This window comes from Podarcis erhardii, assembly GCF_964252035.2.
Source record: "Podarcis erhardii genome assembly, chromosome: 6".
In the NCBI taxonomy this organism is placed as follows: domain Eukaryota; kingdom Metazoa; phylum Chordata; class Lepidosauria; order Squamata; family Lacertidae; genus Podarcis; species Podarcis erhardii.
In genome coordinates this window covers 38,513,053-38,536,187 of record NC_138510.1, presented here as the reverse complement: position 1 = coordinate 38,536,187, position 23,135 = coordinate 38,513,053, and the positions used below count along the sequence as shown (strand labels likewise).

General features: G+C 42.3%; 1 protein-coding gene across 1 annotated transcript; it reads left to right on the top strand.

Annotated features, from left to right (window-relative positions):
* Positions 1 to 20,538: 20,538 nt before the first annotated feature.
* Positions 20,539 to 21,531, top strand: LOC309344246 (olfactory receptor class A-like protein 1; the record flags this gene model as incomplete). Its single annotated transcript, XM_081866494.1, has 1 exon — positions 20,539 to 21,531. The coding sequence occupies one exon, from the start codon at positions 20,539 to 20,541 to the stop codon at positions 21,529 to 21,531; it is 993 nt and encodes a 330-aa protein (XP_081722620.1).
* Between the last annotated feature and the right edge of the window lie 1,604 nt (positions 21,532 to 23,135).

Sequence of the window (23,135 nt, the reverse complement as noted above, 5' to 3'; positions counted from 1 at the left end):
AGGGGGCATCAGATTTTGGTGTTGCACAGGGCACCTCTGAAATTTGAGATGCCAAGGTTTGCCACTGCCTAGATTCAACACTGTCACTAGAGGCAGAAGTGGCCTTCCCAGTGAGGAGCACCTATTGCCAGCTTTAGTTGGCATGCCAGCTACAGCCATTCCTAGATAGGAATGTCACAGTGATCTAATCTGAGGTGCTGGTAGCCTCAAAATTAGATTGCCTCCTGGCAAATAGAAGGGGAAGAAATGGTGGCAGTGAGAGATTTTACTTTCTTGGGCTCCATGATCACTGCAGATGGTGACAGCAGTCATGAAATTAAAAAACACCTGCTTCTTGGGAGAAAAGCGATGGCAAACCTAGACAGCATCTTAAAAAGCAGAGACATCACCTTGCCGACAAAGGCCCGTATAGTTAAAGCTATGGTTTTCCCAGTAGTGATGTATGGAAGTGAGAGCTGGACCATCAAGAAGGCTGATCGCCGAAGAATTGATGCTTTTGAATGATGGTGCTGGAGGAGACTCTTAAGAGTCCCATGGACTGCAAGAAGATCAAACCTAGCCATTCTGAAGGAAATCAGCCCTGAGTGCTCATTGGAAGGACAGATTCTGAAGCTGAGGCTCCAATACTTTGGCCACCTCATGAGAAGAGAAGACTCCCTGGAAAAGACCCTGATGTTGGGATAGATTGAGGGCACAAGGAGAAGGGGATGACAGAGGACGAGATGGTTGGACAGTGTTCTCGAAGCTACTAACATGAGTTTGACCAAACTGTGGGAGGCAGTGGAAGAGAGGAGTGCCTGGCGTGCTCTGGTCCATGGGGTCACGAAAAGTCGGACACGACTAAATGACTAAACAACAACAATGTGCTTCATAGCTCTAGGGGCTGATCGGTTCAAAAGCTACAGCGAGTGGGACTTCCGGGTTGGCGCCATCGCCGAATGGCGGACTCCCTCCGAGCACCGGAGGGAGCCTGCTCGGTAGGGGCTGGGTCCTGCCGCGCCGGCGACGCGGGGACCCTTAAAAACCATGGGCGCTAGAACCCATGGACATGGTGACTCGGCTGGCACCTTTTGAGCCCCCCCCCGACCCGCGAAGGAGCCTTTTTAAAGGCTGCGGAACGGGTGACGGGGGGGGTGGTGCTTTGAGTCCTCCGCTTCCCCTGCCGAGCGAAGCCGCATGCCATTCGACGGAGAGCGCTGACTTCTTCCATTGGAAATTCGGACTTAAAAGTATAACCCGTGAGTAATCGGAACTTGGACTAAAAAAGGCGAGAATTTTTTTAAATAATTCGGAACGAGCGGGGGAGGTATAAAAAGGAAGTCAGCCCCCCCCCCCTGTTGTAGAGGAGCTAAAGTAAAGGACTTAACATCTAAGATTGAGTGCAACCTTATTTTGATAAAGTTATGAAATTTCGCGATGGAAAATTATAAGATTGAGCTGGAGGAGAAAAGTGGAATTTATTTAAAAAGCAACCCCCCCCCCCGGAACCTGGGAGCGTCTGAGCGAGAGCGCCGGGAGAAGACAAGGAGAGGTTTTGACAGCTGTCAAAGAGCTGTCAAAGCAGAAGAACAATAATGAGAACTATGTTATGAGGACTTTGCCGGTTATATTTGTTACAATTTGGATACAAAATGTTTAAAACAAGGAATAATAAAGTTACTTTGACTGGTGGACGTGATCTGGAAGGGAACTGAGTTATTATAATCCACCTAGAGGAGCCGAGGGATATTACAAGTTGTTGACATCGAATTTGACAGAACCTTTTATCTCCTGGGAAACTGCAGAAATGGAACATTATTTTGACTACAGAGGTTTACACACTAAAGTAGACAATAGACTTATCTATTGAAAATGGAAGGGACTTGGCATTATGTTTCGTTCCTGAATAACAGAGCCTCTGCAGCGGAACTTAGAAGCTTTTGGAATTAGAACATTTGTGCAGGAAAACAGGAAAAGAAAGAGGAGAGAGACCAACAAGAACATCAAAAATAATAAGAATTGGATAAAGTTGGAAGTGGGAACATTTGGGAAATCCAGATTTGAAAGGTTTAAGAAATAAAATTGGAGTTTTACTCCCAAGTATATAAAAATCTGGATGGAAAAAATGGGCCTTTTTGAGATAGACTCCTTCCAAGATTGGACATTTAAAATTAAAGAAGACTGGTAAAGGACTATGGCTTAAATAAATGTGGGAACTCCAGGAAGACATTAGATGTTGATTAATACGGGAAACGCAACCAGGAAAAGGGGGAGGGATTTGGAATCCAAAGGCTGTAAAATCAAAATCATATTTTATCTTATTATATTTAATCTTTTATGTATATTAAAGAGGGGAACGCGCGGAAGGGAATAGGTCGATCTTAGGAGATGGGAAAATATTTTTAAATAGGGCTAATGATAACAAGGTTAAAATTTGGGATAATAAATTGCTGAATTTATTTGTAAGAATTGGAATACAAGAGGGGGAGGGGAGGGGAAGTCCTGGAAAGATGTTATGGAAAATAAGATTTTAAATTTGGATGTTTTGTTTTTTTATATTATTGGAAATTCTTAATAAATATTATTTTTTAAAAAAAACTAAAAAAACAAAAGCTACAGCTAGTGTAGAATGTCACAGCTGGGCTGTTATGTGAGATCATCTACCTCAGTGGTAGTCAATGTGGTGATCTACAGATGTTGTTGAACTCACAGTTCCATCAACTGCAGCCTGCATAGCCAATGGTCACAAATTCTGGGAGTTGTAGACCAGCACCATCTGGAGAGCACCAGGCAGGCTACTTCTGGTCTACACAAGTTTTGAAAGGGTACCACTGCCAGCCTATATGTTGAAAACCAAGTCCAAGGTGTTTATACTGACCTGTATTATGCAACTGGGGACCTAGATACCTGATGAAGTTTCTTCTTCCATATAGATCTGCCCAGGCATTAAGATCTATGGTGGAGCCACTCTTTAATAATAATAATAATAATAAAAAAAAACAGGCGTACCACACCACCGAGTGGAGCCACTCTTAACTGTATTGCAGTAAATTGAAATTCTGTATAAATTCAACATGGCAGACATTGGCACCTAGATGTGGCTGGCAACAAGTCTTAACAATTTTTGATGCCACCTTAAGGCTTACTTAATTGCCCAGACTCGGGTATAGCCAACATGCTGGTGGTGTCTTAGCTTGTATAGTCCCCAGCTTGCTTTGAAATGTAGTGTATATTTGAATGTAATATACCCTGCTTTGGGGCTGCTTTGGCAATGAAGTGTGATTAAAAATGTTTCAAATGACATGAAAGAGCACTGGACAGACTTAATGAGCTGAAAGGGTAGAACCCAAGAATTGCCATGTCAAACCTGACTCACTTGACAGTGGCTAACCATCACGGGTACCATTGTAGATATGCTGCATTTGTTTTTTGTAGAGGAAGAAAACATGTTATCAAATGGTACATATGCCCTCTTCACCAGCCATGGGCCATCTGTGCTTTATGGATGCATGCATCCTTAGGACTATTTATTTATCTGCAAGTTATCATTTCATGCCTCTGGCTAGAATGAAATAGCTACATAGCAGAGAGAAATTTAGCCAGTACAGTTTTCATGGAATGGGGATGGAGGGCCAAGGAAACTGCCCCTGTTGAAGTTCTCCTCAACAGTCAGATGTTAAAAGCACAGAGTTTTTATCAGGAAGAATGTGGGCAAGTCACATTAAAGATTATATCAGGGACTTTCCCATATCCGCCATTGTTTCATTTCTCCATGCATATTAATCAAGAAAGAAAGAAAAAGATCACAGGGAGATGTGATAATCATTTTTCTTTTCTTTTCTCTTCTTTTCTTTTCTTGGGGGGACCTTGCATCTTGGCAAAAGGCTCAACAGCCTGAATTCAGGATGAGGAAGTGTGACGTGTTTGAATTCCAACACCTGAAAGTGAGTTTAGACCTTTAGTGCCTAAATAATGAATGAGTTGTGTTCTGGGTGGAATTTGGTGGCATTAGATGACTCGAATGATAAATCGGGTGGTGAGGAGGCAGGTGGTCTGCTGGCTAGCATCACAAAGCTGATATGCGGCTTTTATGAGAAAGGGGTTGGCTCTCAGAAGGATAAATCAGTATAAATCTTGGCTGCTTAGAAGTTATAGCACTTGGCATTGCCATGTGGAGACCCTGCAATAACTCAGGCCCTCCTAATGAAAAGTCTGGTGCTGGGAGATGGATTTACAGACTGCTGTGAACCGCCCTAACTCTTGTTTTTATTTTCCTAATAGTAAATTAAATTAAAGATGCTATAATTCACCATGGTTGTGGAATATACTGATTGTCAGTCCCAAGGGAAGTGCTAATAAACATAGGAAATTTGAAAATTGGCTCGGAAGGAAACACAGCACTCCTCTGCCATTTTTGAACCTGAGCTCCAACTAAATTTCTTCAGCTAGGGTAGAATTACACATTATGGGAAACACTGGGCGCTGCCAGTAGTGATCTCTCCCCAGGGAGCATGTAATACACCTTATCTTGTGTTGTGATATCACTACAGTGCGTGTTTCCCTATCTCTGTCTTGTGTCACTGGCTGCTGTTGGCGGGAACAAGAAATGTTCAGCATAATGACAAAAGGGTATTGTGAGTTAAGTTGAACTACACATGATCAAATGAGATGTACATGACTGCTGTTTTCTGAAGTGGGTTGTTTGTTTTTAAGCAGGGTGTTCTTTTTGTTTCATTTTTTTGTTTTTCTCGTCATATAACTGCCCTTAGAATAAATGTGAAGGAAAATAAGTATGAATTGTCCTCCTACGTCTGTTAAATTGCTGTTTCCCAGAGTAATAAAAAATGTAAATACCCAAGCAGAATGCATTAAATTAATAGGTGTCGTTGTTAATTGATTGCTTATGTTTATGGATTTGCAATGAACTGGATTTAAATCACAAGGTTGTTTACAAAATACCATCTTAAACAGGGGGGAGCCCCCTGGACAGATCTCTTAAGTGTGATAAGGCTTTTAGGTGACTTTTTAACATTAAACAATTTGCACCTCTACAGTTAGTCAAGAGATATTTGTGAATATTGAGCCCGGAAAAACTGCTCATTATTATTATGGCACATCTGTGGAGGGATGACCCATATACTGCAATTGCAGAAATGTCTGGGATGGTGTACAAGGTGTCTCAACTTCCTGAAGGGGTTATCCTAGTTTATGGGAGCCAAACTACCCAGGATCAGGTATAACATTGGAAAGTTCCCCTCCCCCACTCTATAGTTGTCTCCAAATTCAATGCTTTATTGTTCCTATAGAAATGAATGGGTAGCAACTCTCTTAGATGTAAGAAGGTTGTGGATTGGATTTAGGGACTCTACTTGGATTAATGCTAAGTCTGTCTCATGTCCTGGTGACCCAAGGGACAAACTGGTTTGGGAACATTATTACAACTTTGTTCCAGACTAGTTTGTCCCATATCATTTGATGGAAGCCATTAACAACTAACCCAGCTCCTATCTGCATAGTCCTACCCATTCAATTTATTCTCACATTGGTAACTTGATGGGTTGCCAAATGGATGGCAAAACCCCGGTAGAAGGATTGCCCAGCTGCTGTAAAGCTATGGCCATCCAGTTAACATAACTCCAGAAGAAGACAACATGGTGGGGCTGCACCACTCACCTGAAGGCTGTCACTGAAGCATATCAGAATGGGGAAGAGGCAGGGGTGCAGTGATGGTGAGGTTGGTGAGGTGAAAATGCACCAGCAGTAGCACCAGATTGGCTCTGCTGGTTTATTTACACCATGCTGACCTCACAGCCTCTCCATCCCGGGATGCAGAACGGACTCAGCTAGATGGAGTTCAGGTCAATGGCACAGGCCCACAAAACCATCTGCTGCTGTTTGACTCAAGCAGGGTGCACGACTTGTGGCTATGTCTGAGTTTCATGTCAAGTAGAGCACACAAAGGAGAGCTCTGCTGGTGGGAATTATGGAGACTTTGCACAAAACAGGTTGGCTTCGCAACACACATGGGGAATTTGTGCAAATTGTTAACATCCCTCGGCCTAGAATCCTAACAGGTACCACTGCCTCAAAACTGAAGGCACAAACATCCAGCAAGGAATTTAGCTCCTCTACACTAACTGCAGTTTCCAGGACAGAGCATCCCACACAGGCAAGCAAGGAAAGGCAGAAGACACGCTATAATATGTAACTGCTGCATCTGTCTCCCTCTTTGCCATATGTGAAAACTATATATTGTTGAACTGTCTTGTTCTAACACACATACTCTCACACATAAAGGCACAATAGCAAAGAGTAGCATCCTGCACACGAGGGAAGCCATATGGAGACATGCTCTCTGTTGCTAAAGGCCAGGCCCCCCACTCTAGCCATTTCCATGCCTGGCCAAACACTCAGAAGCACTTTTGCCTTGCAGGATGGCAGCACAGATGCATGAACAGACAGCCACTGTGTGCACACGCACACACAAAGTGTTTTATTAGAGCTGCCAAGGGAGAAGTATACTCACAGTCACAACTGTAGCAGCAATGTCTCTCTAGTCCCACCAAAATGAGAATATAGGATTACTCTGTAAAAATAATTAGCCTGGATTATAGCCAGAAAGCTGCGTTAAACTAACCTCTAGTCTCATCCAGAAAGGCACTTTTATGGTCATATGGTTTTTTGAGGTGCAAATGTTAATGTATTATTATATCTAGTGGTTGATTAATGGATTAGTTAAATTGATTGAAGCTCACAGTATGTCTGGAGATTAAAGCTCCAGAAATACAAGGTACACGATTTAAAGCAGTGGGTTCGAAAATGGTATCCGTGTTCAGTATGACAAAGGTTACAATAATTCTAAACGCACTTACTTGGGAGGAAGACTCCATGGCACCAATCTTCTCCCGGTCCTCAGTTGAAGTATGAGCATCTGTGGAGGCTGCAGAGTGCAGATGACCAGTGAGATGATTTGCAGAATGAAAGAAGAGGCACTCAAAAACAGCTGCCAGCCACCTCAAAAGTAAGGTAAGCCCCCCCTCAAATACTCCACCCATGAGAACTTTCCCAAAATGTTCATTCTCCTTTGATAATGACCTCAGCTATCTCTTATACTTAAGAGTAGAATGCTTGCTTAAGAAAGACCATAACATTACAACAGTGCTGGAGGTTTATTTTATCTTATTTTTTGTGTTGAAGTAGAATTTGAGACAAAATTTGGTGATGCCATTAAAATGAGTGGTGCGCCAAAATCAGCCCTATGGGCAATAACAATAATAAATTTCTTATAACCCGCCCATCTGGCTGGGTTACCCCAGTCACCCTGGTGGCTTCCAACAAAATACAGAGGGAGGGGAAACACATCAAACACTAAAAGTTGTGTATGTTGTTGCTTTTTTACCATTCTCAGCAGTTAATGATAAAAGACGTTGCATTTGAAAATTTCCAGAAACCCTTCCCTGTTACCTTTACTTCTTAAGGTTATGCAAGTAGTGACCAGAGAGAGACAGAGAAATACTTTTTTTTATCATGGTGCCCCACCTTAGGCAATGCTCACTCCATTGAAGCTTGCCTGGTGCCTCCTCAATGTTTTTTCAGACTTTTTCTATTTTGGGAGGCCTTTTAAAATACAGGCTGACAAGATCTTTTTAAAGATAGATAAATATCTATTGAACCCAAGCAGACATGCTAACTGCCAGCAAGCATCCTGAATCAAGCCACATGTAGTAAGAAAACGATTCTCTATACAATGAGAAATCACTAAAATTAAAACATCATTAACATAAATTATGAAATGGGGCACCTTTAGGTATTCCTCTACTTTATTACATTTAATATTTAACACATTAAATATTTATATTCTACCGTAATGGAAGAAACCATTTCTAGCTTCTTCTTTTTGGTTTCTACAAAATAAAACCCCTACATCAGTTTGAATTGTGCACTTGGGGTTCAGTTCACATCCTACTCAAGTCAATAGCAAATACTGCAGAATTGGGTGGTGGGGAGTGCTAGGAGCATTGACAGTTACAATAAGAGTATCTGCAATGCAGCAATGCAGCAATGCTTTAGTTATTAAGAGGAATGATTCATAAAGGACACGGTGAAAATATGTGGAGAGAATAATAATAATAATAATAATAATAATAAAATTTATTTATATCCTGCCCTCCCCAACCGAAGCCGGGCTCAGGGCGGCTAACAACACTAAAATAGTGCAACATTATAAAAACATTATTAAAATTAATTAAAATCAAAATTGATGGCAACCATAAACTAAAGTTTTGTAAAGATTGCCAAAGGAGGGAGTCAGGCTGCGCCCTGACCAAAGGCCTGGCGGAACAGCTCTGTCTTGCAGGCCCTGCGGAAAGATGTCAAGTCCTGCAGGGCCCTTGTCTATTGTGACAGAGCGTTCCACCAGGTTGGAGCCACAGCCGAAAAAGCCCTGGCTCTAGTTGAGGCCAGCCTAACCTCTCTGTGGCCTGGGACCTTCAAGATGTTTTTATTTGAAGACCGTAAATTCCTCTGTGGGGCTTACCAGGAGAGGCGGTCCTGTAGATACGAGGGTCCTAGGCCGTATAGGGCTTTGAAGGTTAAAACCAGCACCTTAAACCTGATCCTGTACTCCACCGGGAGCCAGTGCAGCTGGTATAGCACCGGATGAATGTGATCTCACAGTGAAGACCCCATAAGGAGTCTCGCTGCGGCATTCTGCACCCATTGGAGTTTCTGGGTCAGTCTCAAGGGCAGCCCCACGTAGAGCGAGTTACAATAATCCAGTCTGGAGGTGACCGTCGCGTGGATCACAGTGGCTAGGTCAGGGCAAGAGAGGTAAGGAGCCAACTGCTTAGCTTGGCGGAGATGAAAAAAATGCCGCCTTTGTTATAGCTGCAATCTGCGCCTCCAGAGAAGGAAACAATTCCCCCCAAAATTGCAAACCCCTCCCATGTTTGGTTGTGTGCACTGATTGGACAAGAGCCATGAACAACGGATACCATACTCAGCCAACCTCTGAGTATTGAACTCTGTGCAGTTCAATACAATGCCCCCAATGGGTTGATCCATCTCTTTCAATTGCCAGTGCTGAAGGTCAGTGATGCGATCCTTCATTTTTAAAGAGTTGCTGCATGGTTTTGCTACCCAAAAGCTATAACGATTATTGGCAACCGCAGTAATAGCCATAGGACAAGTGGGAGGCAAGAGAATAGATCCTAATTTCCACTGATTATACCCCAAACACCACACTGGAGGCAGTAATGCAGTCAGGTAATTTTAGACTATGGGCTTAATGGTCTTTTGGGCAGAGGACTCTCTAGATCAGGGGTTGTCAACCTGGTCTCTACCGCCCACTAGTGGGCATTTCAGGATTCTAGGTGGGTGGTAGGGGGTTCTACAGCACAAGCTGAATCTTCCTTCCATCGAGCACTGGTGGGCGGTAAGGAAATTTTACCACAAAGAAAGATGCATTAGTGAGCGGTAGGTATAAAAAGGTTGACCACCACTGCTCTAGATGGTAATGTCTGCTACATACTGTAGCGTACTTCAAAATGTGGTAATTGTTATGTACTGAAGTTCTCACCCTGGGCCAGCAGGGGGATACTGTAGAGAGTTTTCACTCAGGTCCACATATGCAAATAAGGAATTGAAAGTGACGTTCAGTGATTGGATAGTTACAGAAAGTTGTTACTGTTGCCTTGTAGTTGAGCTGTATATAAGCAGGTTGGCTGAACCCTTCAGCTCAGTTCTGTTCTGGCCTGTGAATAAACAAGAGCTGTCTGAAGAATCGCTGTGTCGTCTGATATGTTCACCCACAACTTAACTGTAATCCAGCCTTACTGCATTCAGAAAGGGGGGGGGGTTCTGCTCATTCTTTAGAGGCTGACCCTTTAACAAGGGTCTTTAGAAGTTAAATCTTCAAGTGGAGCATTGGTTGCATCTTGCCCCTAATGCACCCTAAGGCATTATGCAATGCACAGACTGCCATCTCACATGTTGGGAAGCCTCATTTTGAACAGAAATGATATAACATATTGCAGTACAATTATGTTTTTCCAAGTATATCCTCTTTAGCCCAAAGAGCACACACTCTCTTGGATCTGAAACCCCGGTGGGTCAATTCATTATAGCGTTAAAACAAACAAACAAAAAAGAGCAATAGATTAGTGGTACAGCACATGCATCACATGCAAAAGCTCCCATGTTTAATACCCAGCACCCGCAGGGTATTGAGTTGGGAAAAGATTCCTGTCTGAAACCCTGGAGAGTCATTGCCAGTCCATGTCAACCATACTGACCTAGGTGGATCAGTCAAATGACTCAAAACAAGGCTGCTTCCATTTGTAAATGCACCAGTTAAAGCAGAGTCTATAGGAATGGATAGTTGAGGAGGATGAGGAAGCTTAGGCCCTGAAGTTGGCATTGGTATTCGAGACTTACCAGCACGGCTCTGTCTTCATTTGTGAAATGATGATTTAGTAAACCAGGCAATTGCAGAAGCAATGCTATTGTTACTACCTTTAAATCAAAGTTTAGCACCAGTGTCATTGGCTGTAACAGCATTGTTTTAAAACAGTCTTTTAAACAGATTTCTTCTCATCATTATCCATCATTATTGTAGAGGCAGTGTTATTTTTTGGCAGTTGCCCACTGGGGAAAATTGGAGTAAATGCACTCCACCAGCACCACTCACAAAAATCCAGTAGTGAGGTCCTCTCTTTTTTTAACCTCCCAACTGTTATACACTGCCCTGAAACTGAATTTTTATTTCTGATGCTGGCAGTCACATGAAATCACAGGCTGTACTTGTGAATCTTTGGCGTGCTGCCAAGCCTACACTATCATCACTGTGGCATCGGTTCTCGCATTCTTTTGTGAACAGTGTAGCTGCACCACATTCTTCTCTGTAAATAACAGCAACGTCTCATCTGATGCATCTTCTGGAATTGTGCTGCTTGCAAGTGAGAAACAACATTAGGTTCCAATGGGGACTGCAATTTCCTTTGAGGCCAAGGGAGGGAGCAACTGACTAAGAAATCTCAGCTGCTCGAAGGTCACTGGAACCTGGTAATGCCAAGAAACTATCACGCCACTGAGTGGATGTGACAGATAAATAGGGCCCGAGATTCGGTTCATGCTTTTGGGACATCTGTTTTAAGGCTTAATTAATTATGTGTCAGGTTGTAAAGGAATTGATTAAATCCTAAATTGCATTTTAAATCCTTCATTAGTATTCTCTGTTGCTGTTTGGTCCTGTAATTATTTTTCTATTCCCTTTTTGTTTTAATAGTGCCTAAAACTTTGTTCAGCTAATAAAATGCCCAATTAATCAAGCACTGATTTGGGAGATATTTTCAAGTGTGTGCCTGACTTATGTTATAGTATTCCCTTCAGAGAGATCCTCATGGTTCACAGGTAATTTTTACAGGGGAGCACATTTGCTTTGCTTCCACCACTCCAACTTCTGAAGAAGGCTTGACCCTTTCTACTCAGGAACGCAGGGCAATCTGTTTCCCAATGATCACCATTACTGCCAGTACCTCTTTACTGTGAGATGTTCGGGAAAAGACAAAATGAGGATATGCAGGTTGTGTTTACACTATGGGTCAGGAGAAGGGCTGTATTTCATTAGCAGAGCATCAGGGTTCCATACAGAAGGTCCCAGGTTCAATCCTGGGCTTTCCAGGAAGGACCAAAAAAGACCCCCATCTGAAAATGCTAGGCAGCGTCTGCCAGTCAGTAATACTGAGCTAGATGCACCAGTGGGTCTAACTCTGTGTAAGCATATTCCTATGTTAAATGTCTTTAAATTGTTTATTTATACGTATATTGTGCCACAACTAAGCTGCTCTTAGGAGCAGCCCTATTCCCAGCACCATCGTTAAGGGGTGTGTACTGGCTCCCAATTAACTACTGGAACAAGTTTTGGGTTTTACTGCTGATATACGAAGCCCCAAACAGCAGAGGACCTGCTTATCTGAGAGATTATCTTTTCTCATTTTGAATTTTCATGATGTTAATTGATTTTTTTTATCTGACCTTGGGAGGGTATGCACCCCAAAAAGTGGGTTCCAGTACAACTGTGATTTGCCCTGGTGGTTCACAATCACTAATGCAAAACAAGCGCCCCCCACTTTGCCAATAAGGAAATAATAATAATAATAATAATAATAATAATAATAATAATAATAATAATAATATTGTTTATACCCCACCCATCTGGCTAGGTTTCCCCAGCCACTCTGGGTGGCTTGCAGAAAAATATGGGGGGGGGGATGTCAGACATTAAAAACTTCTCTGATTAAAAACTTTGCCTTCAGATGTTTTCTAAAAGTGTAATTCTTTAGCTTCTTGAGATCTGATGGGAGGGTGTTCTACAGGGAGGGCACCACTGCCGAGAAAGCCCTCTGCCTGGTTAAAAAGGAAAAAAGAAAAATAGATCCCCAAACTACAACTAGTCTTTGCTCTTCACACATCTTAGAGATTTGCCAAGAAAACATCATCATCTGCCCCCAGCTGCTCAATGCAGAGGCCTCCTCACCAGCGTAAGGAAGGCTCCCTATCCAAAGTCCTGCCCCCACAAGCTAGGATTTAATTTGATAGTTTTATTGATTTAAAGCTTGTCCATCGCCTCAGCTGTCTCTGGGCCCAGAGTACTATTTACAACCACTAGAAGCTAACAAACAGATAAATGACTCTCTTCTGTTAGTTTGGTTTTAGGGTTATGTGACAAAATTCACATCACATTTGCCATTTCAGATCCCATCTTGTTTTTCTACATTTGTTTCAGGTCTAGTATCTTTTCAAACCTGGCAAAGGCGAAGTCTGCAGCAAAGGGTTGTATCTTCTGTGGCTTGTTGAGCCCCTCTCATACCTGTGAGCCTTACATGCTGACAAAAGCCGCTACGGTATGTGTGTTCCGTCCATCATAATGACTTTGTTCAAATTGTTTTGCAAAATATCTTCCCTTGAGCCAATCTGCTGCCAAAGTATATCTGGAACAATTGCACAAGACTGTGCAAGGTCTCCAATGTAATCCTTTGTTCATTTTCTCATCAACCCCAGCAGTGAGTTGTGTGGCAACAGTTCAGCAAAACAACTCCACTGTTTTTTTCCTTGAATATCCTGTGATGTGAAAGGCATAAAAAAGAGGGATAGCCTCCAGTAGCTGCAGCAGTTAAGCTCCTCTGCTGTTGCCATATAACGGCAAAAGGATCTTATTGCATTATATGTCACTCTTAGCGTGAATTAATGAACTCATATGAATAAGACCGGACTTATGCACACTCATGTTTGCTTTATCATCCTCTGGAGTTGTTGATTCTTAACACGAACACAATGTCTTATGAGCAGGATTATCTATATCCATTGAAAAACCATGATGTTTGTTTTTCTTAGAGCAACTGTATGAGGTAGGGGCTCAGAGGCTAACTCCTCAACCTGGTCCCCAAATAAAATTGAAAACATGCATTTCTTTACCTCAGAATTTATTTCTGCATCATGTGTCTTATCCCTAAAATTATTGCAACAGAAGTTGCAAGAATAGGTGCTGGGTCACTGGGAACTAATAGCAATGACAGGCAAAAGGAAAGAATATACATATCATACCATTGCACTTGGTATATAATATTTATACACACAAAAAAAATATTCTGTGTGATTTTCTATAATACTATTATATATAAAATATGGGTGTGTGTTAGGGTACTGTAAGTTGAGTCATTGCTATATGCTCAACAACTGGCCTTTCACCAGGTTAGTGCACATACTCTGTCAATGAAGAGGGGATTATGAACATTCTCTGGTCAATGTACACAATCTCCAACAGACCTTGGGGAATGTGCATATCTCCACTGCATTTTGCACATGCCATTAATTTCTGTGGAACTTACTTCCTCTCTAGCCATTTTCATACCTTCTGGAAATGTGTGCGTCAACAGTTCTACATATAGAGCCTATAGGCACAGGATTGTATGTACATATGTTGCGCTAAGAGTTAACCCTTCTGATGAATGTGTAGCAGCAGTGGCGTAGAGGCAAATTTTGAAGTGCCGAGACTCTGATCTTGCCTTAAAGCTCCATGGCCTCACTTTTTAAAAATCTAACAAACACAACTGCAGGCCATATTCCCATTGTGTGACCCTTTTAACTCCCCAAGCCGGGCAAATCAAATGTTGTTTCTTTACAGGCGCATAATTAACCCCTTGAGTATGTAGGCAGCTAAAGCTAAATAATTATGGTATTTAATTTTCCAGTAGCTGATGGAAATCTCTTTTAGGCTCCTAATTGGCTGCCACCTCCTATTAGAGCTTACTTTGAGCATTTGAAATAATCGACTTGGGAAATACGTGACTTGAGCAAGAGGATAAAGCAACAGCTGATAGAATGGGATGCAATATTGTCTGGGCTTATGAATAAAATGAAATGCATCGTGGGAAATGTTTGTATTCCATATTTTATCTGAGTGATCCAAGATAAAAACATATGGTGAGCCTGCTGGATCAGGCCAAGGGCCCATTTATTCCAGCATCCTGTTTTCACAGTGGCCAACCAGATGCCAGTAGGAAACTCACAAGGAGGGCCTGAGCACAAGAGCACTTTCTCATGTGGTTTCCAGCACTGGCATTCAGAAGCATTACTGCAGTAATGTGGAGGAAGAGCATACTCATCATGTCTCCAGATATCTCATCAAGCCAGATAAAACCAAATCAGCTTTGAATTTTGACACAGATCATGCTCCGTTTCCAATGCAGGGATTGTGCAAAAAGTAAATAAGTGATTCAGTAGATTTGTAGTGGATTGGCAAAGCTTTATGACCCCCAACTGTAGTAACTCTGATGTAATTTGTACTTGTTTATCTAGATCCCTCCACTGTTCGGCTCCCAGGGTGATGGTGATTAATTCATTCCATCAGTATTGTAACTAAGCCTCACAAAAGTTACTAGCTTACATCTACATCATCATCATCATCATCATCATCATCATCACCACTGGACACAGGGGAGCAGTTGTGGGGGACAACAGCAAAGAATGTTCCTCTAGCAGTTCTCCAATTTCTATGTTTGGTGCATAGAGGATGGAGCCCTCCATATCTCCTACAACTGCTCGCTCACTCACCTGCATGTCACTTATAGTTACCAGGCTAGTGCTTAAATGTAAGGATGGGTTCCACCTCATCAGACACTATTTAGGACCTGGCTCTGGTTGGTGGCTCTTAGGCACTCTTGTAAACAAAAATGTAATCCTGAAAGCCTGACGTTGACCTGAGGATATAAAGAAAGCAGACATAAACTGAGAAGATGAGCAGTTGGTATAACAAGGTCTTGAATTTGATCATTAACATAGTTAAAGCAAGGGGTCCCCGTTTCTTGACAGGTACTCGATCCAGTATACTTGAAGGAGCATCTCCACCTCCATCATTCTGCCCAGACACTGAGGTCCAGCGCCAAGGGCCTTCTGGCGGTTCCCTTGCTGCGAGAAGCCAAGTTACAGGGAACCAGGCAGAGGGCCTTCTCGGTAGTGGCACCCACCCTATGGAATGCCCTCCCACCAGATGTCAAAGAGAAAAATAACTACCAAACTTTTAGAAGACATCTAAATGCAGCCCTGTTTAGGGAAGCTTTTAATGTTTAATAGGTTATTGTATTTTAGTGTTTCGTTGGAAACCGCCCAGAGTGGCTGGGGAAACCCAGCCAGATGGGTGGGGTATAAATTATTATTATTATTATTATTATTATTATTATTATTATTATTATTATTTTCATTATACCTTCAATTGCCCTTCTGCGTCTGGTGAGATGCACAGACATTGCTGTATGCCAGATATTATTTTCTCATATGCTCAGGGGTATTTCAGTCTGGTTCTTTCATTGCTGAGATATCGCTAATCATGCTGTGGTCAGTAAGAAGGCTACTGTTGTGCAGGGGTGAGCCCAAATCTATGTCCAAAGATAGGAGGACTAAGGCAAGATTTGGAGAAAGAGGTTGGCTTGTAATTGTAGATACAATGGAGAATGCTGTATTCCAAATGTTTTTAACATGGGGACATTCCCACCAAACATGAATAAAGTTGCAAACTTAGTATGTAAAAGTGGGGGGACTTCTTGTTTAGATTGGAAAAACAAGCAACTGAGAAAACTGGAATTGACAGATTCACCCATTCCTACTTATTTTAAAAACCTATACATGCCTGATCAAAAGTAAGTAACTTTGAGGTCAATCGATTTACTTCCATGTAAGGGGACAGAGGATTGGAGACTTTGATACCCAATTAAGCTGTAAATAAATGCATCAAGTAGCTGAATTAGCAGCATGTGTTTATTAGGAGCCAATTACATGATCCCTTGGCAGTTTTTAATTAATGATTGTCAGCCCATGGAAACTAATTGGCTAAGGTTAAAATGAACATGAAAATCTCTTGGTAAAGTTAACTGCCTAAAGTTACTTTTAGTCGTTCATTGTTCTAGCAAAAGAAACCACTGTATAGCGAAATTAGGTAAGGGAGCTGCAGATTCCAGCCCCAGAGCTTCACCTCTAATTGAAGAGACAGTTGTGCAGAGAGAGAGCTGAAGAGGGGGGCAGAATGGACATTTAGGAGCTTTTTAGAGGGTGCTCCGCACTTTACGCCATTTCGCTTAGGCACACAGGGGCCAGGAATGTAACTCTCATATAAGTAGGGGGACACCTGTTTTTCTTCCCTGTGGTAAAGGGAAAAGCTCTGTTAGATGCCAAGCAACTGCACTACTGTGCCTACGACTACTGCTTAAGTGTCCACAGTATCTTTTCAAGGAGAGCGGATGTGGAAGAAAATGGAGCCAACCAGTGACTTCCTTGCCCTGGACCTACTAGGTCCAGTGGTTAACAGCTGCCCATTTTTTCCAATTCCTTTTAGCTTCTTGCACCCAGAGTTCAGTGGCTGGCCTCTGGTCCTTTGAACAGCAAACCTGCTTCTCATTTCAGCAAGCAGCAGGAAAGGCAATGAAGAACTATGGGGTGGGAGGGATAGATAGGGAGCAGGCAGGACTTCCAGCCTTCAATCTTGCAACCCTGTAAGGAGCCTGGTGAAGTGGCTGTGCACCTGCTGTGCCTGCCCAGCTCCTCATTAATTAGTGTGGGCTGGTATCTGCTGTGGCTTCTGAGAGGCTGCCAACAGTAGCATGGGAAAGTGAGGGTTTGCATTGGAAAAACTCAGACTTAGTTTCCTCTCGAGACATCTTGCATAAGAAGCTGAATGTCAAAAGCTTGGCTATCTCTGGTTTACACCATTGTCTTCCATTATTTCAGAGGGGAAGAGATGTTTGTTGGCTTGTTTTTGCAGATCCCATTGTGGGTTGCTTCTTTCCAGTGTACTTGTGAGACACATGATTTTTCCTTCTGCCCTTCCAAACAATAGCGTTTTCCCTCCCAGCTGCATCACAATGGCAAATTTACCTGCTTCAGTTTCCAGTGCAGGAGCTTAGAAATAACAACAGGAAGACAACTTATCCCCAGCTGTTGCTACAGGTATTGTTTGGTGCTGATCCATTATTGAATTTCATGTTAGAGACTAGCAAATTGGTGGGGATTGATGTAAATGATCTTTGAACTTCAAGGCTGAAAGATGCTTTGTGGCTACAGTCCTATACACGTGCACCTCAGAGTATTGGACACATAAAGGATTGCATTGTAAAAGCAATCCGTTTCTGTTAAAACAGTTTCCCAAGCTGGATTTAAGCTATTTTGCTGCTGCTTACTTTAGTGAGCAAAAATCCAAGCAGTTTTCACTTACTGGTTTATGGGTCATACATCTTTCCATTAATTAGCTAGTTCCATAATGAGATTATCTGCAGCTTCAGTATCTTAAACTCCATAAATACTATTTTAAGTCTTTTCTGGACACCGATGTAGTCAGATATTAGTCTGAGTAATGTAGTTTGTCTTTCTATTTAGCAATACCAATTTACATCTTCCAGCTATTGCTATGTTCACTAGTATGTGAGTGGATGTATACACACACACATACACACAATATATTGCCTAGGAACAGGACTTTCTTAGTCAACATTTTAGGATTGTGCTGCTAGTCTGGGTCCAGCCCATAGAACTGGCATGGGATTCTCTTGCACTACAAAAATCTTGTTTATTTAAAAAATGTACGCATTCTATAGTTCCTGTTTCTATAGTTCTATAAAAGTTAGAGCATTTTCCCCAAGTGCATAAATAATGAATGTATGACTTGGTATTGCAAGGTGGATCCAACAGAAAGTCCTCAGTAACCTCTCTAGGTTGTTTCCAAAGTAGCACCAAGCAAATCCTTGCATGAGCAGAACAATTTTTACTTGAGCCATGATATTTCCCCCCTCTCATTCCCTTGCATGCCCCTTAAATGTTCTGGGGTTTCCCCTCATCGAAAGCAGATTCAGGGAGGGTGCAGGACATGCACAGGCAAGAGAAGTGGGGGAAAGTCCCATTGCACAAGTTGAAGTTCTTCTGCTTGTGCAACTATTTAGTTGGATACCATCCTAAATTTGGAAATTAACCAATGCATACAATTGCTCCCTTTTAGGCGCCCTGTTGCCTTTCGCAATGGATGCAGATAGCCATAGAAGCATAAGCAAACCTGCAACGACAACATTTGTTTTGTGAACAATTGATTTAGGGCAGTCTAGGGACTTGTATACAATTTTCGCGTCCCTTTGAAAATATGAAACAAAAGCATGGCTTTGTTTTCCCTGAAGTTATGGCAAGATTCCCCCCCCCCTTTCTATTTGTTCCAGCTCCTTTCCCCGCCACCCTCTTTCCTTTTTTCATTTCTATAGACATCTCCATCCACTTTGATCCAAACTGTATTCCAGACATAATCATTAAAGTTTTCAGTTCTTATAAGATCTAATTACCCACCTACTTTCACACATTTTTAGCATTGGCTGCAACCGTTATCACCAAACTGTCTTTGAAAGGCTGCCAAGTAGATGTCAAACAGAAATGGTTATCAGCCAGCATGAAATGAAAGCCGTCTCCTGTGCAGATACCCTTGTCAGAATTTGGCAGTGTAACTGAGAAGAACACATCTAGGGACATGAGTGGAAAGCTTATGTCATTTATGCAAGGAAAAAGACTACAAAGTGATTCCATCACACCGAGTCTATAACATCCTACAAAGGCAGAAACATTTTAATCTAGCATATTAAGGCCATAACAAACTCAAACGGGTGGAAAGGGGGCTGATACAGGCTAGAAAGAAATCACCAGTTTTTAACAGTACAGAAAGGTTGGAACAAATGCCTCCAAAGACATGATTGCAATATATATCACTTGAAATTAAGGCCTGAATGCTTGTTTGTTATTTTATTTATGGCATTGTTAATCACACTCTTACTCTCGGGAGTTTAGGGAGATATAAATGCTTCTCCTGTTTTATCCTGACAATGATTCAGGAAGTTAGAAAAGTTAATGACTGGCCCAAGCTCACTCAGTGAGATTCTATTATTATTATTATTATTAAATCATTATTGATAATAAAAATAATAAAAATCATTATTAATAACAATCTGTTTCTTGTATCCCATACATCTGACTGAGTTGCCCCAGCCACTCTGGAATGTTTCCAACAAAACATGAAACATTAAAAGCTTCCCAAAACAGGGCTGCCTTCAGATGTCTACGAAAAGTCATATGATTGTTTATCTCTTTGACATCTGACAGGAGGACATTCCACAGGGTGGGCACAACTTGGATACAGTGGTACCAAGGGTTACAGACGCTTCAAGTTACAGATGCTTCAGGTTACAGACACCGCTAACCCAGAAATAGTACCTCAGGTTAAGAACTTTGCTTCAGGATGAGAACAGAAATCGTGCGGCGGCAGCGGGAGGCCCCATTAGCTAAAGTGGTGCTTCGGGTTAAGAACAGTTTCAGGTTAAGAACGGACCTCCGGAACGAATTAAGTACTTAACCCAAGGTACCACTGTACTGCTAAATCAAGTGACCGGGAAGGGAGGAATCTTCTCAGAAAGGTGCACAAGAATTCAACGTAAAATTAAAAAATTAAAATGCAAAGATCAGAAGAAGATAAATCTGGTATCCAAAATGAAACACATGAGGATGTCTGCCTAATATACAAATCTAGGTGCTAAAGGCCCCATTCATTGTGGTTGCCAAACGGATGTCATAAGGGACACTTAGCAATGCCTGAGTGGAGGTTCTTGCTGGTTCTAGGCCAACATTCTGATTACTACACCATGCTGCCTCTGAAAGCCCTCTCACTTTTTCAAGCAGGAATGTCTGCTTGCAGAATAACTTTTCCCCTATCTTAGAATTCAGCATCTTAAGCAACTTTTCAGTTTTCCAGCATGCAATAATTTTGCATGCAGAAGGGCTTGCATGAATGCACTCCTAAATAATGCACTCACAAACCTGAGTGGTTTGTGTGGTTTTTTTTCAATCAACAAGAAAGGAACTTAATTCATATATGGCTTTGTTGACTGGAGGGGGCGCGGAACCAATTCTCTGCTACTTTTCAACACTTTTGTCTTGTAGAATATACAGAGCAAGCAACCTTCCTGCCAGCAGGGTTACGCAGCCGCGATGCAAGTCTGGTTCGTTGTCAACATGCTTGGTTTCATTTCTCTCGACATGATAGGGATTCCAGGAAATCTAGCCATCCTCTATGCCTTCCTCAAAGCCACCTGCCGGCAAAACTTCACTGGCAGTGAAATCATCCTGGGCAAACTTGCACTGGCCAACCTCCTGGTGATCCTGACCAGAGGTGTCCCACTCACCTTGCAAGCATTTGGCATCCACACCATGCATGATAATTTGACCTGTGGCATCACCCTCTACATCTATTGTGTGAGCAGAGCCATGAGCATCTTCTTAACTTCCATGCTGGGCTGCTTCCAGTGCCTCCTCATTGCTCCATGTCCTCTCAGATGCTTGCGGCTAAGGCACAGCATCCTTGCAAAACTCCCTTCCATCATGATTTCCCTTTGGTGCTTCAACCTCCTGGTCTGCTGTACCCGTTTGCTTTACTCCCTGCCTCGCACCGGTACCAACTGCACCGAGGAAGAGATCACGGTAGTGTATGACTTCTGCTGTGTGGTGTTCCCTAACCAACTCTTGTACTTTGGAAATGGAGTGGTATTTGTCACTCGAGACATTTTCTTCCTGGGGTTGATGAGCCTCTCGAGTGGATACCTCCTCTTTGTTTTTTGGCAGCATGGGAAACTGATGAGCCGCCTGCCCATGCTACAGTTGAAGCATTCAGAGATCCGAGCAGCAAAATCAGTCATGGGCCTGCTGGCCATGTACCTTCTCAGCTTTGGACTGGACAGTGTCTTCTGGATGGTCAACCTTTGTGTATCCCCAGTCTCACTGAGGTTTGCAGATGCCCGCATGTTTTTTGACTCCTGCTACTCAGCTATAAGTCCCATGTTGATTATCCTAACCAACAGAAAGATTCAGGCAGGCCTGAAGTGTGCTATTGGGAACATTCCTGGAAAGAGAGAGCTACCAAATGCAGACATGTCTAAGAACTGTCGGGGTCAAACAAATGGGCACATTAAAAAGTCTCGGTCTTAAATGCATATGTGTGGGGAGCTCATAATATCCTCCCCACACATAGAGGGAGCAGCAGGACCATGAGGGCTAGCCACTGTTATGGTGGCAACCATGCTCCCCCAACACCTGCTTCTGACACATGTTGAAAGGTGTTCTAGGCACATACCAATGTAAGTGTCTAGAGTTCTTCCTGAATGGGCCAGAGCCCCGTGGTGCTCTCTGTGTGTGCATCTGATATACATCAAATACACAGCTATTGTGGGAGTCTGGGGGCTAGCTAGCCCATTAGGTCTCACAACCCCCTCCAAGCAACTTTTCTAGGATAAGGCCTATGTGACCCTCCTTACAGATATAATCCAGTGTTATCGCCTCCATAAGGATCAAGCAATGGGAGAAAGTAGGAAGGAAGGAATTTTCCTGGGCCTTCCTGCAAAATCAGATCCATGCATCCTCTCAAGTTGCCTTTCTGCTTGGGGCAAGCATTTTGTGTTTGAGATAACATGATACTTCATCCACGCAGTCCTAATTGTAATAATAATATGGAATATGGTTGCCCAAATGTCATGAGCTAATCCATCATGTTATCAGTTGCAAATTATACAACTCCCCATCAACATACACAACTGGCTGCTTGAGAGTGTTTTGCTTGCACAAAACTTAGACTCTGCCTGCCCTTTACTGAGCATTTGTTCTGATTTGTTTATGGGGTGTTGAGAGAAAGTAACAACAACAACAACAACAACAAGTTAGTATTAAATGGGAACAGAATACAAATGAACAGTCTGCAACAATTCAGTTAGGCTTTGATATTATTATTATTTCTACTTTTTAAGCTGAGGACAAGTTACCCAAAAGAAATCAGAATTAATAACAAAATACACTGTCATTTAAATAATAAAATCACAAACTGGGCAGTTGGAATCACACTGTCTTGCAGGGTAGGGCACTGAAACTAACATTTCCCTGGAAGAGGGTGTGCAAGGGGAGATGATTAACAGAAGTTTGATACCAGTTGTCAGAGAGAGATGTTAGGGGTTTTAGGACTGTTCTGTACTACTGCCTGTTTCTCTACCAAGCCCTCTTCACAGGGAATTCTGGGAACCATATCTCCATGAGGGGAGTAGGGGTCTCCTAACAACTCTCAGCAGCCATGATAACCTCAAGCTCCCAGAATGCTTTGGAGAAAGCCAAGGTTGTTTAAAGTGATACCACAGTCCTTTAAATGCATGGTGCCATTGTGGCTGACATTTGACCCTGAAATTCCTACTGTTTAGGGATGAAGCCCCAAACGACAGCATAGGATCATGCCATGTTTGGGGGCAGAAATGGAGCTGGATAGCTCCTGGGTCAATTCTAGAATTCTATTACACAATAATCATTGTGTGGGGTTTTTTTCTTTTCCCAAAGTTTGTCAACATGATCTAACAAAACCAATCCAGGGGAGTGCTTTATAGCAAAAAAACAAAACAAAAACAAAACAAAAGGTAAAGATTTTTGTGATGCCTTAAATTTTAATTTTATTTATTGTGTTAACAGCTTTTATCTACTAGAACCTATTTTGCCATGCATCTGATGAAGCACTCTCTAACACACACACACAGCCTTTGTAGAGCCAATAAATTGCA